Source organism: Accipiter gentilis, chromosome 9 (genome assembly GCF_929443795.1).
Source record: "Accipiter gentilis chromosome 9, bAccGen1.1, whole genome shotgun sequence".
Classification (NCBI taxonomy): Eukaryota; Metazoa; Chordata; class Aves; order Accipitriformes; family Accipitridae; genus Astur; species Astur gentilis.
In genome coordinates, this window is record NC_064888.1 from 35,320,534 (window position 1) to 35,337,753 (window position 17,220).

The window sequence follows — 17,220 nt, forward strand, 5'->3', positions numbered from 1 at the left end:
TGTTGTTCAGAAAATTGACTACATTTATATTTTTAATGGAAATGTTCTCAGGAAAAGCTCTTAATTTTACAATTTTACCTTCCAGTTAAAAAAAAAAAATTGGGGGGAGATATGAATTTAATTTTAAATTACTGCACCTTTACAAGGTGTCACTGTTCTTGAGGTAGTAGCATGGAAGAGTAAGCAAAGAATTGGTCTGCCTCTCAGTTGGAGCCATCCCATGAAAGCAAAATCTTTTTCTACCTTCTGATAGATAAAGTGGTAAATGACTGAAGAGGGCTGACCAGTTGCAACAAAAGGCAGGTTTCCTTTATTGAGGAAGACCGGATAGCACCTGAATTTTTGAGTAAAAAAATTCACTTTATCAATTTTTTTTTTTCTCTTTAGAAATGGAGCAAAATATTGGTTGATAAAGTGGCAGAGTGCCTTAATATATTAAGAGAGTAAACATTTTTAAGGACAGCAATGTATCAAGTTCAAATTATGGCCATAAAGCTGTTTTATTCTTGCAGGCACATGTAGGCACATTCAAAAAGTGTGATTGCATTGAAGCTCTGAAAGTACTGGAATGCCTCTGGCTTGCCAGCCTTCTTTAAGAAATGTGCTTGAGAAAGAGGAGGGTGAGCTGAGTTTGGACATGTGCTATGCCACTTATATTTGTGACTGACTCAAGTGCTGATAGACTTATAGGCTGAAAAATGTAAAAATATTTATGTGCACATGTAGGTTGTTACTAGACGATATGTTGGCTTCTTTTTGATATTTATATGTGAAAGAATTTTGAAGGCTTTCCCTTCTCTGTCTTTTCTTACTTTTTTTTTTTCTTCCTTTTTTTCCCCCTCCAATCCACTTTGTCTCCTCCCTCACCTGTTCTTTGGGAAACAATGGAAAAATGCTAGCTCTAGTTATCAAAACAAATTGGCTTTGATTCTTTATACCATTAGAGTAACTCTTCCCATTTCCTGGCTCCACACCAAACTCTGCTTCAGATCCAAAGAGCAGTCCTGAAAGGTACGCTTCAGGAATTAACAAGAAATGGCTTCCTTCTCCCCTTCTGTTATCTTACTCCTCTACAGTAAAAGCTGAAGTAATCACTGCAGATAGGGTAGCTGCAATAATATGCTCCACTGGTTGTCTACAATGTTGGCCTATTATCCTTCAGTTTATAGAAATGTTAACTGCCCACACTAGAAGTTTGCAAATATAGTAACTTACTCCCATATTATTTAAGGAAAGTATTTTGAAGGCTTGAACTGCAGCAGTAATATAATACTAAACTTTACTTGAAAATTGAGAACGCTTAATCGGCGGGGATCAAGAACACCACACAATAGCACATGCATGTAGTACTTTTTTGGTCAGGGTATGGTCTCTGATGTATCTTTTCAAGTGGAATGCATGGGATTTTCTTGTCTGGAGAGACTGTGATGGCACAGCTGAAGTATTCCTGCATCCAGTCTGTATTGCATTTTTGAAAGCCTCATTGCTTTCAAAAGCAACAAAGCGGACGTGTTCCTTCTGTAACTGTGACCAACCACACCTCTATCGCCAGTAGCTGGCTCTGAATTTCTTGTGTGTCAGTCTCCATGCATGCAATACAATAAAGCCCCAGTTGATGCAAGTAACATAAATACAGCCCAAATTGGTATGTGATTTAAAAGTATTTTATATCTGTGTGGCAACATAAACTAAATGTTGTAGAACACGTGAAGGGTATGATAAAGAGCATCTTGTTGAGGGATATAGGATACTAGAGGACGCTTCAAAGAGAACCATTGTCCTACATTGTTAAATATTTTTCCACAGTGCCTTAAACACAAGAATCATTGTCTTTCAGTAATGCTTGCACTGCTTCCAGAAAGTTAACATGCTCTTTCATGATGGGAGTCCTTGGATGCTGCACTAATACCAATAATGATAATAATAATAAAAAATAATAGCAATCTGCCTACATCTGAGAAATTCAAAGAATAGTCAAGGGGAAATATATAAAGTAGTAGAAGGAATTATGAATAGAATCAAATTTATCTTGGAGGAAATAAAGAAAATTTAGGACTAAGGAGTACCCAATAGTAAGATTTGGGAGTAGCTTCAGAGAAATAATAGCAAATCTATTAGATTAATATTTACAGTTAGACTAGGCAAACTAGACAAGATTATACTGTTAACCTGCAAAATCCAGGAAGAGGAGGAGAGGTACATTATATAATAGCAACTTCTGAAATTCTAAGATAAACTACTGTGATATTTTCATTCTAGAGTGGATATTCAGAAAATCACTGCCGTTCATAAGTCTGTCTATATACCACCATATCAAGATGAGTACTGAAAAAATCTAAGTAAATCAGACATAAGTGGGAAGCTTTATACATAACATGATTTACTCACACTTTGGTGTGTAAACATTATAAATATCCTACAGCAATATAGAACTTCAGTAACAGATGAGCTGTCATATTTCTGAATTTCATTGGGTTTGGTAGGTTAAGTTATAACCTTAATATTGTGTTAATATGAATTACCTATTGGATTCACATCTACATTGAACTAATGAAATTTTCAGGCAAGCAATGTTTAAATTGGATTTAAGGGAAATAAGTGCTGGGAATAAGGGAATACAACAGAGAACATTATTACAGAATAGTCACTAGTACTTTGAATTTTATTTTAAACATTAAATAACCAGCACACAACAAGCTTCATGAGTAGAAAGTAATAGAACAAATACCTTGGTTTAGTTGGAAAATTGTAATCTGTATGTAATGTCACTAACGTATATAATTTTCAAAAACAAGCTGAATGCTTAAGGGCTTTGACTATGTCATCATGAAGTGAGTATTAGTCGAGGTGTTGTAAATGAGCAGATGGTGGTTACTTGTGCTCTAAAATTCACTTTAAAGCATCTCTCAGGCGGTTTTGTGATTATGCTTCATGACTGAGTGAAACTAAATGTGGGTTTATACCAGAGGTTTTTTGTGCTTTACTGTTCTACGCATTTATTGGCCTAGATAGACCTTCTATTACTTTATGGCATTGCCTTTGGCTCTGTTGCATACTGTGGTGTTGATGCCTTCTCCTAGAACTGCTTCTCTGCTTCTTTTTGCTTCACAGTAGCCTTTCTTATAGACCAGAAAAAATAGTGAGTACCTTTTATAATAAGCTCCCTGATGGGCATCTGATCCAATAAAGGCAACAAACAAATCCCTAAACAGCAGTGTTCTTCAGCAGGAATGAAGCTGGTCCTGTGTGAGATTGAAAATTCATTTTAACAATTGCATTATTTCAGGACTTTAAAAAAATAATAATAAAAGGAGGCTGGTTGTCTTTCCTCCTGACTGCAGTAGGCTGATGCCCTATCATCATCATCATTCCAATACCAACAACTGTGTAGTTTATTGTCATATTGCCCCTTTAGATGTTCTTTATCCTACTCCAGGAGACTATTGGAAAAGAAAGCAATCAAAATTGTCATGTAAACCATATATTTGCTAAGTGCAATCCATTTTTGCTATTATGCATAAATTAATCTTTTCTTGTTAGAGAGAGACAAGAGTAGTTAGGGTTGGACAAGATGACCTCCAGACGTCCCTTCCAACCTCAACTATTCTGTCATTTTGTTGAGTATACAGGTGTCTTGAATTAGGACTTACTTTGAACTCGTACCTAGAAATTAAGTTAGTAGGGACAGCCTTATGGATAAGCTGATGAATTGGCTGAGGATTTGGGGCAGTTTATTAAATAAAATATCAATATTATGTCTTAATTAAAAGTATTATGCAGAGGGAAAAAAGATTTGTATTCAAAATGCCTAAGTTGGAAAGATCTCAGGTTTCAGGAAAAAAACCCACCCCACCAAATCCAGCAAAAAACCCAAGTTAAAATTCCTAAAAATTCCTTCAGTGTTTTCTCCTTATATTGTATACTAAGGTGCCAAGGGAATAAGGTTATTCCTGGTTTTATGTCACTGTTTGACAAAATGGTTTCCTGTAGATTCTGTAAATTTTATACTAGCTATGTTGCATACGGTTTTGCAGTTAAATCTGTAAAAAAAAAAAAACCAAACATGATTGAAATTTTTGACAAATCCTTCTTGTGTTTTGTGGCTACTGGTCCTATAGCTCCTGTTTTTGTTTCTTTTAATCCAGATAAAACAAAGTAGAGCATATTCTTGCACCTCCAGTCAATGATGTGTAATTATTTTAGACCTGTATCGTGTGCTGTTTTTTATATTCTGTTTGATTATTTTGCTTGCTTTAACCTGCATAGGATGAAATAATTTAGTGAGAGCATATCCCTTAACTATCTAAGAAACAGAGATTTAGTTTAGTTCTTTAAGCTCTTCCTGGGCTCGGTACAGGGAAGTGACATATTCAAAGTACGGTTTGACCCACTCAAAGTTAGTTGTGTAGGACGGGTGGGGTGATTTGTGCTTTAGAGATGCATATTTTACTCTCCGCAATTGATAAGGGAATCTAGACAAAGAGCTTAAATTCATCCTAGCTTTTAGGTGGCTGTGGTCTTCTGGGAGGGATCCACCTGCTGGGTATTTCAGTTCTGACTTCTGGTTTCTTGACAGTTTGACATATGTTTGAGATCCTGTTTTGTCTGTTCTATTTTTATAGTCGGTTAAAAACTACACCAAATGTCACGTGAGGAATGAACAGATCTGCAATAAACTGACCAGCTGCAAAAGCTGCTCGCTGCATCTGAACTGCCAGTGGGACCAGCGGCAGCAGGAGTGCCAGGCACTACCTGGTAAGGGTTGTGGGGCAGCAATGCTGCTTTTTATAGTTGATTTCAAGACCGAGTCAATCTCTTCCATTGTTGCCGGAGAATCTTTGTTCAATGAGTAGACCTGGATTTGTTTCACTCATGCTGACTCTCCCTGCCTGACTGCGCCTGTGCAGGTGAACACAGATGTAATTGCACCACTGATTGGTATGTCAATCCTACCTTTAATCCTGTTAGGGGAGATAATAACATTAGCAAAGGCATAGTGGCATGTACCTCTGCACAAGCCAGGGACGAGTTCTAGCCTGTGGTGATCTCTGAGTGCAGAGCTGAATTGCCATACAGAGTCCTTTACTGTTACATATCCACTGACACTGTTACCTTTGCTAGCTGGGGTTTTAGCTTATAAATTATATTTCAAATATATTTCAGTTTTCCCGTGTAGATAGGGCCCAAGATCTAGTTTCTTGATTGTCCAATAGTTGGTAATACTGTGAAAGTGCCCTAACAGCGCGTAGTAAAATGCTAATATAAAATATTCTCAGAAGGTGACTGTTAACATTCTGAAATTATATTTATTCTGTAATTAGTATTCATAACTACATATATGCAGTTAGAGATCAGAACCTTTTCCATTTGATCCTCATGTCTAGATGAAGTTAATGAACACAGGTTTTTTTCAGAGTTTATTCATTAAATAAATCAATTTATTATGTGCAGTTTAAAACTGCATTTGCGTAATTTTATAAAGATTAACTATAACAGTTGCTCTGGATTACTTACTTATCTTTTAATAGTTATCTGAATCTGAGTAATGCTGAAATATGTTGCAGAGGAAATATTTTCTCAGATGTTACCTGAATTTCCTATCATTCTGATTGCATTTGTATTTAGGCAAATATAAATGCAAAGATAGGATGATAAAGCAAAGATAGAGTCAAGTTGTGATCTCTTAATTTTAGGACAGTTGTTTTCAGATTTTGGAATTTATATAACTTTCAGGTGAAGTGATTGGTTAAAGCACTATTAATTATGTACATAATCTAATCTTTATTATTCAGTTGTTCTCAGATCTGAATACAGGGAAGAAATAGTGTCATAACAATAACATTATGCTGAAATGTAGCATATACCTTATAAAATATTTTATAAGTTGTTAAAAGTTTCTTTTCATAAAAACACATTATTCAATATGATAAAATTTAGAATTTAAATGATGAGAAAAGGGAAATTGAGTGTGGGATGTATTTTGAATTATGATCTCAGAAAGATAAAATTCAGACTTCTTTAGTTTTTTTTTAAAAGTTTTTTAAACTCAGCTTTAATTGTGTGCTTTTTACACTAGCACATCTGTGTGGGGAAGGATGGAGTCATATTGGAGATGCCTGCCTCCGCATAAATTCTAGTCGTGAAAGCTATGACAATGCCAAACTGTATTGCTACAATTTAAGTGGGAATCTTGCCTCATTAACAACCTCAAAAGAAGTGGAGTTTGTTCTGGATGAAATACAGAAATATACACTTCAGGTAACTCGAGTAACTGTAATTGATGCTTATGTGAATTAAATTTGCATTGAGAAATCTATTTTAGGGATTCATCCAAAGAGAGGAAAGTTTATGCCTTCAAAGAAATGTAGTGTGGTGCTAAAGACTGGTGTAAGTGGTGTGTAGGACATTAAGGAAATGTCATGTTTAAAGCTAACGACACAGCAGTTCCCAAGTGTTTTTCCTTACCAGATTTAACTTTACAGGTTACTGTTTACTTTCAAGATGCGACTCAAGAGAATGGCTGGAACACTGATCTGGGAAATCCCAGCCCTTTCCAATACACTGTGACAGCAGGAATCAAAACAAGACAAAATATTTTTCACTGTAACAGAGAAAAAAATCCTGACTTTCACATCAGTATCCATAAAACTGCTCATAGGAGTGTGTTTTGGGTGGTGAGTAGCTAGGCTGCGAGCAGTTGAGAACAGAGAGGTACTGAAGGTGTACACTTCTCTCCTCCAGAAAACCCTAGCTCCCTATGTAACTGGTACGTGGGCTCAAAGGGTCACAGAGAAGCTGTACTAGTATGCGAAGCATGTGGAAATTCCCTGCACAGCAGCACTGGAATGAACCGGGAGCTAATTAGCTTTCTATGATAATGGTAGGGGAGGGAGAGGGCTGAAAACTCTTACATGCCTCTGGCAAATATAGGAAGCTGCCATCAGAATATTCCTTAAAGTGATCCATATTAATTTGTTAACTGTGGGACAAGAAAAGGGAAGTTGAAGATTAATTACCTGTCCATGGGTGGTCAGGTTCAGTTTTTTTAGCAGTTAAATGTCCAAATGCTGATAGCGGTGTTTAAACTGTTGGAAAGCCTACTCACATTGTTGGTACTTGTATATGAAATATATGTATGCTCAAAAGACATCAAACCCAACAGTGTACACTCAGATGGGATGTCTTGTCAGAATAAGATTCCATGACAAGCAAATCAGTTCATCTTAGCAAAGGACATTTTAAAGTATGTATTTTGGTTGGTAGAACACTTCTTTGTATAAAAATCCTAATTTTTAAGTAGCTTAGGATTTTACAGTTACAGGAAAATGAAAGATAATTATGAACAGTAATTAAAGCTTATATCAAGATAGTATGTGATTTGCAAAGCTGTTAGGTTGCAGATGAATTGAGATGCATACAAAGGAAAGGGCAGTTAAGGATTGCCTTTGTGTGATACTAAATCTGAATGCAAGAGTTTAGGGACGTATACTGTGAATCAAAATATTCTTTATTATCCTTTTCAGTGTTCCATTTCAAGAAGGAGATGCAAACATAGGTTACGTACTTAAGTTTTTTGGTGTTTTTTTCCCCAATAAATGTAGGATCTGGACAGCGGAAAATTTTTTTACTAGAAAGACATGTATTTTCTATTATTTGCTAATAGAGGACAGAGAAAAGTAATTCTTCTATGTCAGAACATCTCCCCTGATATTGTACTCACTGCAGCCTTGAAACACATTCTGTCTGTCTACTATTTGATATGAGATAATGTTGAAAATGTAATTGAAACCAAAATAAAAAAGTCACAAATGGCAGTGATTTCTCTAGTTATTTATTTTGATGCCTCTTCCCCGCCCCCTGCCCTGGTTCCTATTAAAATACTGCACAGGAGGCCTTCAAATCTAATAGTGTGTGATAGAGTATTGATATGACTGATATTACCTGACTGGCTTGAGGTGTAGATGAGAAATAGCTTTTTTTTAGTGCTAGGAAGCTAGATTTTTCTTACATTTCAGTGTTTAGAACTTCTACAAGGTGACATCCTGCTGAGCATATCTTTATTTAAATGAAGTATGTCCTGAGCCAATGTGGTGATGTAAATTTGAGATACCTCACATGCAGTTTATGTAATTGTAGACAAATGTACGCTCTTTAAAAGTATATCTTGGTTTAAACAATCATTTAGATATCAGAATCTCTAATAAAAATGCTACTATGACTTATCCTGGTGTTTTCAGTGGTATTTAGAAGAAAAAAAAAAGTTTTTCCTTTTTATCTGTCCAGTTACATTTATTCTTTGTGAGACAGCCTAAATGTCTTATCAGGTGTGACAGAGGCTCTCTGAAACTTCTTGATTTTCTTTTGTCTGTCTTTTCCTCTCAAACAGCAATCATAATGATTTAAGGAGTGAGATTTCATTTTAGATGGCTTGGTTTTGTAACAGGTGGTTGTGTGGAGTTCACAAATGTAGTGTCGGAGCAACTGTAAGGTGAATACTATGCCTTTAATCTGTATTATCAATGGTGGAGATTGACTTGTGTGTTTAATATCAAAGGCTTTAAAATCTTTAGCCTATGTGAAACAAAAGCTTTCAGGATTAGTAAATGTATCAGAGCAACATTTGGAAATAAGAATATGGATCTGGTTTTCTCTCTACCTGATATACTGAGAAAAGAAAAAGAACTTTGGTAACTGTTGTGTATTTTACAGACTGTAAAAATAGTGTCAGTAAATACTACGGCCTGGAAAGACTTAAGAATTTTTTATTGTTCGTAGAAACAATGTGGGGCTTTGTAGATTGTTTTTCTAATACACAAAGTGCTTGTTCTGGAACAAATTTAGGACAATTTCTTCATCATGTTTAGAATAATACGAAACATTGATGCTTTGGAAAGGTTCAGAGGGAGGAGGCTGCCATTGTCTCCACACCCTGTCCAGACCCCGTTGTGTATCAATAAGTTCTCTTGATTCCAATACTAAATTGGAAATCAATAGATTGTCTCCTTTTAAAGGATAAGGTTCATTTGGTACTAAAGGTAGGGACAAAACAAAGACCTTTGTAGTATAAAACACTGTTGAATTTGCAGATGTATTCTAAAACTATCACCAATAATTTAAAGTCTAATTTGTATTTTTCTTTGAAAATAAATGAAATTCTTTAAGAGAATACCAAAGTAAACACAATGGATAGACTGCAGATTCCTGTGCTAAAGCTAAATGACACTCGATATTTTTTCTTATATGCTGTTTTATTGACCTAGTAAGCAAAGTATTACAAAAGGGAAGATATGAGTTTTTCTGCGAAGTAGATTAAACAGCAATATGAGGTTAATTAATTGTTCCTGCTAATATTCAAATGTTGTATATTCATTTAAAAATGCAGTTAGTTCTCTTGGGAGTTTGCTCACAACTGTGGGATTTAACTAAAAATAATAATTTTCTTGTTAGCATGCAGTAAATTCTGAGAAGATTTAGTTTTGGTGTAGTAAGCATAAACAAAGATGAGAACAGTTTTAAACAATGCCTTTCATTATATAAACTGTTTGCAACTTTTCCTTTAACCCACTGTTCTCAAGGCTAAGCATCCTTTATAGATTACACTTGAGTGTAGGTTGCAGTTAATTAGTGAGCTTTGCATTGCAATGTTATTCCTTGTTGGCTGAAATTTATTCTCAGAGGGCTGAATGTTTTTCTGGTTTTATCATATATTTGGTTGTAGTGAAGCTGACATCTACTTTTTTTTTCTGAATTAGTCTTTTTACTACAGTTTCTAGCAGTCCCACTTTACTATTGTGGTTTTGGAATTCTAATAAATTATTTCAGCACTTTGCCTCCATATTAGAGTTGTTATGTTGACTGTCCATTAGTTCACCTCCAGTTTAACTGTCTTCCTACTTTCAGGAAGTGGGGAACTCAACTCACTTTGAATGCCTGAGAAGACAACCTGAATTTCCAAAAATATTGTCCCCTAGAAAGAGGAAGATTCAAGAGGCTCAATCTAAACCAAAGTCCCACTGCAATACTAGTCATAATCTCTCTAGATGAAAATTGGGGAAGCTGTAGTCTTTTCAGTTTGCCAGATTTTATGTGTTGTTTTAACCAATGCCACAACAGCAAAATTTGAAGAGGGTGGGAGAAATAAGTGTTCTTATGACCTAATGCAGGACTCCTACTACTAATTATATCTAGATTTCATCATTTGTGTCTAATAGATACTGAGACACTTAAAAATCATGAAGCTTTCTTCCACTGCATATAATGTGTCATTCGCTGTGTAAATATTTACAAAATATGAAATGTATGGGTATCTAGCATAGTTAGAATAGATGCATAGTTAAAGAATAGAAACCAAGCAATGAGGTAGTAAATAGAATGGATGGCTTCTCTTCATATAGCTCTTATTTTCAGTAAGCAGGTTTTTTTGTTCATAATGATGCAGAAGCAGCAAAGTAACTGCAAGCCCTTCTCAAAACTGTGAATGTTGTGGAAATGTGAGCACTAAGGGGCCACTGTATTTTCAAAGTTTAATCCTATGTTTCTTCCTAGGGCAACTATTTTCCTAGAAATCAAGGAGTTCAAACAATTCCTGAAAAGTTTGTTGAAGTTTGGTGATAACATATTGTCATTCACACATTAGAAAATGAGTCAGACGCATATCGTACACTTCCAGGACAATTTAAGATCCAAAATGAAGTGAATTTAAACACAGGTGGGGATAAATTTTTGAAAGAGATACATAATTCCTTAGCAATTTGCATAATTAAAATATGTAGGAGAATTTTGAACCTCAGAAGTAATTGGCTATTCAGTAAAGGTAGACTTGCTCACTTCACTCATCTGCAAAGTATTCAGCCCTCATTAAATTAGTGCTGAGTCAGCAGTAGTGCCTGAAAAATGTGTCATGACTATAAATGCTCCCATTCACTGTAGATTTCAAAGCAACTTAGAGTGACTTAAATTTTCTGAGTAAACAGTGGATTTAACATGAAGCATCAGCTCTCTAGTTAAGGTTACACAATTTTCCTTTCTAACGTAGTTCCATAATTACTAATTAAAAGAAAATTAAAATTAGGTCATTTAGAATAAGAGAAAAGTACATTTTTGAAGTTAATAAATTCCTATGATGGCTAAAAACTTGCCTTATGTTCAGTTAAATAGGCCTGTAGATGTCAGTACAGAATGATGTTCTATTGGTATGCATCATACCCTTGCAATTTTGCTCTTCTGTCAGATGAAAATAAAGCCCCGTCCAGCAATTTGTCTCAGAATTTAATAATTCCTAAATTTTTTCTAGCTTAACATAAAGGTTGATTTCTCACTTAAAAGGCTTTTTGGCAACTTGTTGTCACTGTTATAAAAGATTGTTCTATAAAAACAGATAAACCGTGACTAGCTGCATTTCAAGCACGAGTATATGGCTTCTAGGATGGGCTGTGAGCTTTAAAAACTGGCCTAGAAAGAAATATATGAGAAGAGAAACATATTCTAGAGAATGGTTCTAAATTTTAAATAGTGTAGTGGGACAAAGCTACAGAATAGTTTCTAAGATATATTTGGTTGCATTCTCCAGTGCAATGTTAGTAAAGGCTCATTGCAAGCTTTCCAAAGATGGATTTGGCCACCTGCTGTGTATTGCATTGCTTTGTTTTACTGTAAAATTTTACTTTGATCATTTCTGGGTATTTCCCCCCCCCGCCGATAACTTACCTAGAATGCTATTGAGTAAGCTTGGTTATTGTTGATGTTGTTTCGACATGGATTGTATACAGTGTGTAACGGCAGTTTTTATATATATACCTTGGAGCCTGATTTTTTTTAAAAAAACCTCTCCACTGAAATATTTGAATGTATACATAATTTTTCAGAATATGGTGAGTGATAGTATTCCAGAAAAAATTGTTTCAATTTGAACAGCCAGAATATGAGCAGTGGTATTCTATAAGCATGTTTAAGCAAATTCTGTCCTATACATGTTGAATAAAAATAGAAAAATAGTAGATTGGAATTCATATTTGCTCCTATGAGCCACTGTTTCCTCCCCATCGTTTCCTCTTCCCACATGAAGGAAAAATTATTAAGGCAAAGTTTTATGAACTTTGCCATTTCAAGTAGAAATCTATAGTGTAAATCAAATACTTCCTAAATCCTATCAAGAATAATTCTCTGTATTATTTAGTCAAAAAGCTATCATTTGTTTTGGTGACTTTTTGTGGATGTATCATGATGTAGATGAAACGTAGCTTTTAGCTCTTAATGATTTTAAATGGGAACAAAAATGTTCAACACTGATGTCCAAAGTAATGATAAATCATTATTTAGAAAGATGATGACATTTAAAAGTTAAATTTAGAGGCATAAATAGAAGATCATTCCCTAGATACAGTTGAGAATCTTGGTTAAGAGATTAAAATTTAAGATTATGATTCAAAGCAATGGTTAGTCTCATGTCTATGCAAAACAGAAGCTTTTCCATTACTTATTAATAGCAGTAGTAATAATAGCAGGTAATAAGGCTTCAGTATAAGGGAAGTGAAGACATCAACTAAAGAAGTATTTTGATAGCTAATGTATAAAAATATGAAGTGAAGTGCTGTGATTTTAATTACTGAATTTTTCCAACTGTTAAGATATTTTCTTTTGCTTGATTAAAAAAAAATACCTTATTAAAACAAACATGACAATTAATTTCTGCTAGCTAGAAAATGATTTCAATTTAAATAATTTTAGGACTTATAATGTCAACAAAGAAGTAGGAAATATTGCCTGTCTTATTTTTCCATATTCATGGAAGAGTGGTAGAGCAGAATATTAATAGAACATGAGTAATACATTTTCCTTGTGGCCTTTTTGTATGCACTGTGTCACTGGAAATTCACTGGTCTGTCTCTGTATGTTTGTGCATATGTGTATGTAACATCTGAAGGGACATCCCTTTTACAATACCTCTCTGTGAGACTGAAATCTTTATGAATAGCAACGTCTGCTTCCACCCTGCATGCCCGCTACTGCTTTGTTAATCAAGAGACGAGGGGGCAGAATGACCACAATTTTTACCAAGTTTCTAGGTACTAGCAGCTGTAAAATGGAGCTGTCCCATTTGTTTGGCTTCTAAATGAGAGAAGGTAGCTATAGTCCCAAGCTGGACTAGATTGTCCAGTCTTTTCTTGAAACCTAGAGCGTGGCAGAGCGTACTTTCCATTAAGGAATTCTTACACCTTCTCTAGAGAGAGCAAATGCTCCCTTCCTTTTCTATTTCAGAGCAATGAAGGAGAAGGTAGTTCTGATAAAAGCTTTAGATTCTAGCAAAAGATACTAGCCTTGCTGAAATCAGACAGTTTCTGCTAGGAAGCAAGAGCTGGTGTGGGTCCTGCTGACTTAGACAGGGAAGGTCTCCAGATAACCTTGTTGCTTCCTTACCGGTGCAACCCATGATGCTCATGCATTAGGCATTAAAGGAAAATTCTAGTAATGGTAGGAACCACGTGGTTTTGGAGTTCCTATTCACTTCTGTCCCCAGTGGACTGGCAACTCCAGCAAGTGTGGACTACTTTAAAGCACCCAGGAAAACTGTGACAAACATTAGATACTAATAATAGTCAGCTTGAAGAACTGAGGTAGGCACAGTCAAATCACTTAGGAAAAGTTTCAGTACGTTTCCACTCACCTCTTTTCTGGCTCCTTAGTAACAAGCGAAGCAGCAGGATGGCCCTGCTGTGCTGAGGCAAAGGTGTCTTGAATAAGAATGATTTCCTGAACTAGGTCACGTCATTGTTTACTGACAAGCTCTTGCATGTGTATGTGTTCCCATGTGTACGTGTGTTGGAGTTTTTCCTCCTTCCTCAAATAGAAAAGGAACTGATCCTGACTGAGTTGCAGGTTCCTCTTCAACTCTGAATCTGAACAACTTAGTAAGTGCTAAATACAGTGAGGACTGGAGAGATTTCTTGGTTGTGGTTTTTGGACATCTTGAAAGTACACATTCATCAAGACCTTGAGAAAGAAGGAATAAGTCTTCAGAACTCTCTGAGGAGTAACTTTCTTCCCACTCACACATTGAGCAAAGATCATCTGACCTTCTAATAAAGAAGCTGGTACTCTTGAGAAGAAAAAATTAAACCTGTTTGGGACTGTTTTCATGTCAGCAAGTGTTTTTCTGAAGTGAAGATTTGATTTGTATTGTGTTTTTCACCCACCTGGTTTGATAACAATATTTTTCAAGAGGCCTGGAAACTCGAATCTTACATCAGTGAGTTCTGGGTACAGAGAACAGGCAGTCTGGTTTCCTTCCTGTCTGAGCCTCTTCAGAAGCATCTTTAGCAAGTTCCTCAAAGTAAAGGAATCGGTTTCCTACATTCATTTTACATTAAATGTAACAACCATAGAGTTCAAGTGAAGGGTGTTCAACTCTCATTATTTCTTAAGCCTGAAGAAGAAACTGGACTGGCATCCTCATTCGGCACCTTTGAAGTCCCTCAGTTGCTTCAAGTACTTTGAGATTCCCAGCTATTATGACTGAACCTTTCATCAGTTTGAGAGATAAGGACTAAATTTATGCTTTTTTTGTGAAGAAATTAGTTTGACAGTCACAGCACACTGGTGGCTGCAGGTGTCATGAGTGGAACTTCCTGAATTCTCTATTCACTACTTGTTTTCTTCTGTTGGCTTCCATGCAGTGCAGCAGCAGTCATTTTTTTCTGATAAGCTTTGGTAATATCAACACACAATCTCTGCTATCACCGGCAGTCTTCAGCTGTAGTCCACCACATCATGGAGTTAATGCCACATAATTGAATATGTGCTTTAGGCATGTCCTTGGAGCATTTTGGTGGCCTACTTCTCAGCTATTTACCATATTTTAATCAGACATTAAAAAAATGTTTTGGATAATCTGTTTTTGGCATCCTAACAACATGCCCAGAGCAGCATAAGTGAGCCTGCAAGGCAGTAGCTTTGACGGTGCGTATTTGATAGCATGCTAATCAGCGCTCAGGTCTGTACTTTGTTGTGTTACACTAGCAAAGAGCCAAAGATGGTACATAGGGAATTTGAGATATCTGACATGATGATTATAAGTTGTCCAGATACTACAGCTATTAAGAATGATGGTGACTACCATATGTGTTGCTTTTGCTAGAAGTCTTTCAGTTCAGGAGTGCCGCTTTTATCTCCTAAGTGTGCTCTGGCTTTTGTGATCATCCTTGAGGCTTCGCTATCATTAAAGGGGTTCTGAGACGCTCTCCCACTCAAATAGAAGAATTTCTCTCCAAATGTCACTGCTTCACCATCAGTTTTCATTATTGGCCTGACATACTTTTCACTATAGCTGGGATAGGTTCTCTGTTTTCTATATACTGATGCTGAGGCCAAATTATTTGGCAGTGCAATTGAAATAGTCAGTAATATGTTGAAGGTTCTCTTGGCTGGAATTCCTCAGCCCCAAAGTAGGCATTTAGGGTTGTTTTAGGCCTGTGTTTGTCGGCAGTTTATCCTGCCTAAGTCCCTGACATTTTTTAAACATGCCTGGTGTGCACGCTTAGTGTTCTACAACAAGATGTCTAGAGTCATGCATAAATATCTACGGTTTTCTGATGCGTGTGGACCACTCACATATGCAGCAATCTAGGAGACTAAATAACAAATAAGACAACGGATGTACTATCTACCATTTTCCAGATGCCCAAGTTCCACTTTTACAGCTTCCATCATGTTCTTTCTAGTATTCGGAACCTGGGAGCTCTCACAGACACCTGGAAATGTGGTCACCTGGGGTAGCAATGAAGTTATGAAGTAAATACAGAAGACAGAAGAATGGGTGGTGGCATTTTTGCTGGATGCTCTTGTTGGTGTTTGATAATCTCCCAGACTACATCACTGCTTAAGGAATGGAACATTTCTTAGTTGTTTTCTGGTTTATTTAAGTTTGTTCTTGCATCTGTAAGTCTGTCAGATGCTGTAGCAATTCTTGTTTGATCATGCTCCTAACTGATAGGACAGAAGAAGGAGAGAGCATAGGGAGTACATTTTAGGGAGGTCAGGAATACTGACCTAATATCTACCTACTGATTTTTAAAAAAAGTAATTACTAGTGGTATTTCTGAAGAAAAGTTATTAATCCTTCATATTTCAGTTTGATCTAATGAGGCAGGGGAAAAAGAGGAATGCTCTGGTCAGGTGTAGTTTTAAGAGGTCCGAAAGATTTTCAGCCATGGATTAAACCTGAGTGGCCAAAGAAAGACGTGAGATCAAAGATGAAAGATCTCTCTGAGAGATGATGGCAGTGACTTGGTTCACTTGTGAAATACCACGTAGATGTTGAATTGTGGCAGGTTCCCTTTAGGTATGTTATAGTGTTTTACCTACCTTGGCCTGTAAATTTAATCAGTTGAGAACCTAATTCACAATCAGATCAACATCTCTGCTTTGGAGCTGACAACATCTGTCCTTTGCCTGGTGCAGATAACTGTGCTGGGCTCTCTGGTATTCACCTACCACCACATACCTGTCACAGCCTCTAGTCTCTCTATATCTCGGTTCCTTATGTTTAAACTGAGGTTAATGAAAAACTGCCTGCACAGAGATTACATGAGGAAAAGTGTTTGTTTTCAGTATCTTGAGATTTTTTTACAGTGACAGGAGCAAGAAATGTATGTAGATTTATCCTGGAACAGGCAAAAGCCTTTCCTCCTCAAAATCGGCTTTTTCTCTTGGTAATTGTATACAGAAGATAAAATGATAAAAATGGGTCGAATTTGTGTGATGTAATTTTACTGATACGTCCTAAATATTTTTTGAGCACTAATGCTTTTGTGTTTTCTAGACTAGTTTGTTTTTTTGTTTTATAGCTTTATGAATCAGTAATAGAAGTGTATTCAATGTCTATTTAATGGAATTGGAGTTGTGCATGTGCCACTTTCATCTGTCTCTCTGATTTGGCTAAAGATGTTGATCAGTATCAGCAATACAGATTTGAGAGGATGGAATATTTATCCTTTTTTCCCCTGAAGTTTGATTTCTGTGAATTGCTGTTGATTTATGTGTATTTTATTATCCATGTTGGCCTAGCAATTAGTAATTGGTATAGCAGCCAGTGCAACTCCCACCTCCGCCCAAGAAAACAATTTCATTATGGCCATTTGGCCTGGTGTCTGACTCTTTATCAAATAATAGTAATCAGGATTGACTTTGAATAGAGAAAACGCAGATGTTGAGTAGAACAGAAGC

At 36.1% G+C, this 17,220-nt stretch overlaps 1 protein-coding gene across 4 annotated transcripts in view; it reads left to right on the forward strand.

Annotated features, from left to right (window-relative positions):
• Nucleotides 1-17,220, forward strand: part of ATRNL1 (attractin like 1) — a 544,479-nt gene that overhangs the window by 114,002 nt on the left and 413,257 nt on the right. For all 4 annotated transcript variants that reach the window (XM_049809569.1, XM_049809570.1, XM_049809571.1 and 1 more), the window contains exons 14-15: nucleotides 4,623-4,755; nucleotides 6,077-6,258. In XM_049809569.1, coding sequence (XP_049665526.1) covers nucleotides 4,623-4,755; nucleotides 6,077-6,258 — 315 coding nt within the window. The remainder of the gene's footprint in view (nucleotides 1-4,622; nucleotides 4,756-6,076; nucleotides 6,259-17,220) is intronic.